Source organism: Halichoeres trimaculatus, unplaced genomic scaffold (genome assembly GCF_033239565.1).
Source record: "Halichoeres trimaculatus isolate MK-OKI-2021-1 unplaced genomic scaffold, fHalTri1.1 fHalTri1_scaffold_55, whole genome shotgun sequence".
Classification (NCBI taxonomy): Eukaryota; Metazoa; Chordata; class Actinopteri; order Labriformes; family Labridae; genus Halichoeres; species Halichoeres trimaculatus.
Window position 1 is genome coordinate 160,001 of NW_027437234.1, and position 2,500 is coordinate 162,500.

General features: G+C 46.5%; 1 protein-coding gene across 7 annotated transcripts in view; it reads left to right on the forward strand.

Annotated features, from left to right (window-relative positions):
- Positions 1-2,500, forward strand: part of LOC141786651 (sodium channel protein type 4 subunit alpha B-like) — a 35,389-nt gene that overhangs the window by 25,939 nt on the left and 6,950 nt on the right. For all 7 annotated transcript variants that reach the window (XR_012597903.1, XR_012597902.1, XR_012597904.1 and 4 more), the window contains exon 28: positions 1,341-1,953. Coding sequence is in view for 1 of the 7 variants with exons in the window: in XM_074665210.1 (XP_074521311.1) it covers positions 1,341-1,953 (613 nt within the window). In the remaining 6 variants the exon portion in view is untranslated. The remainder of the gene's footprint in view (positions 1-1,340; positions 1,954-2,500) is intronic.

Here is a 2,500-nt window from a genome sequence, read left to right on the forward strand (position 1 = left end):
CCCAGAGAGCGCTGTGCGCTGACGGAGGCTCTGCATCTCCAGCTTGGACAGCCTGACAGCTCCCGGAGTTTAGCGTCTGATAACGTGATTTAGAGAGTCTCCTTCACTCTCTGTTACAGACAGTTTTTCAGGATCTGAGCCACAAACTAGAGTCAAAACTCCCCGAACTTTAGAAAAGAGAGGACATTTATCTGAAGGAGCTCTCACTCTCGAGCTCACACTGCAGCGCTAACACTCAGCGGGAGGAGGAGGAGAGAAACAGCTCATGTAGAGAAACTAAACTAAAGGCGTTGTCATGGAGAGCTGGGAGAGAGTCAGACGGGATCATACAGAGAGCAAAGCCCCAATAAACAAATAAACATTAGAAAACTTCATTTCCCTGTTTCCTGCTTCATTCAGTTTGAGATTTATTTATTTATTTTTATTGTACTTATATTTTTATGTCATCATGAATGAAATAAAGACAAACAAACATGACACAGGGCTGACCAATCAGAGGAGAGAACCTAACTCTGGGTAAATGCAGTGAAAATGAAACACACGGGTTGAATTATAAAGGTCTGAACATTTAAAGGACAAATTAGGTTGAAACACAAAATAACCGTGATTAATCAACTAATCCAAAAAAATAATCGATAGGTAAGTCGACTTTGAAAATAATCTTTAGTTGCAGCCCTTTTTCAAAGAGTTTCTGTTGCCACAGGAGCTTGTGTCTGAATTGTTCATCATGGCTGCTGCTAACGGCCAACCCGAGCTTGAAGAGCCCCCCCCTTCGCTGTATAATGGCAGGTTTTTGGTTTAATTAACATGTTAAACAAGCTAATGGTTTTGTGTTGTTCCATACTGTACTGAAAATGTACCGAACAATGATTTTTGTACCGTTACACCCCTAGATGTCATGCATATGATGTCATGCCTATGATGTGATGATGTCTCATGTCTGTGTCATGCCTGTGTCATGTCTGTGTCATGCCTATGATGTCATGCCTGTGTCATGTCTGTGTCATGTCTGTGTCATGTCTGTGTCATGTCTGTGTCATGTCTGTGATGTCATGTCTGTGTCATGTCTGTGCCATGCCTATGATGTCATGTCTGTGTCATGTCTGTGTCATGTCTGTGTCATGCCTATGATGTCATGCGTATGATGTCATGCGTATGATGTCATGTCTGTGGTATGCCAATGATGTCATGCCTATGATGTCATGCCTATGATGTCATGCCTATGATGTCATGCCTATGATGTCATACCAGTGTCATGCCTATGATGTCATGCCTATGATGTCATGCCTGTATCATGTGATAAGAGGGGTGTTTATTTTCTCTCTCTTTGTTTTGTCCAGGTCTGTTCCTCTCTGATCTTCTGGAGAAGTATTTTGTCTCCCCGTCTTTTCTCCCGATCCTCCGTTTGCCTCGTCTCTTCAAAGTTATTCATCTGGTCCCTCGGAGCAAAGGGAACAGGAAACTGCTCTCTGGCCTTTTCAACTCACTTCCTGCTATCTTCAACATCGGCCTCCTAATCTCCGTCCTGACGTTCAGCTTCTCTGTCTTTGGCATGTTTAACTTTCCCCATGTGAGGAGGGAGGTGGCCATTAATGACATTTCTAACTTTGAGACTTTCTGGAGCAGCCTGCTCGTTTTGATACTGAGCACCCCCTCCTCTTCGTGGTACGGTTATCTTTTGCCCATCCAGAACAGAATCCCTGACTGTGACCCTTTAGCAGAGAACCCAGGACTGACTGTGCAAGGTGACTGTGGCAATCCCTTGGTGGGCGTGATCTTCTTTCACACCTTCATGGTCCTGTTCTGCCTACTGCTGGTGTACCTGTACATCGCCGTCATCCTGGAAGTCTTCAACTTAGAGGATCCAGAGCAGCTGAGCGAGCGGGACCTCACCATGTTTTACAACACCTGGAGAAAGTTTGACCCTGACGCCACACGGTGCATACCATACAGGTAGGTCCACGACCTGACGGAACAGGTGGGTCCACGACCTGACAGTACAGGTGGGTCCACGACCTGACAGTACAGGTGGGTTTATGACCTGACAGTACAGGTGGGTCCACGACCTGACAGCACAGGTGGGTCCACGACCTGACAGTACAGGTGGGTCCACGACCTGACAGTACAGGTGGGTTTATGACCTGACAGTACAGGTGGGTTTATGACCTGACAGCACAGGTGGGTTTATGACCTGACAGCACAGGTGGGTTTATGACCTGACAGCACAGGTGGGTTTATGACCTGACAGCACAGGTGGGTTTATGACCTGACAGCACAGGTGGGTTTATGACCTGACAGCACAGGTGGGTCCCTGACCTGACAGGTGAGGTCAGATAATGACTTTCAAGGTGAGTCTTCTTTCTTAATACACAAATTTGATGAAATGACCTTAACGTGGTCTGTGTTGGTCTTTAGTAGACCCTAACAAACCCTGCTCGGTCCTTGAGCCCTGTTTCCACCAAGCAGACCGGGTCGGTTCGTCTCGGTACTTTGCGCAATC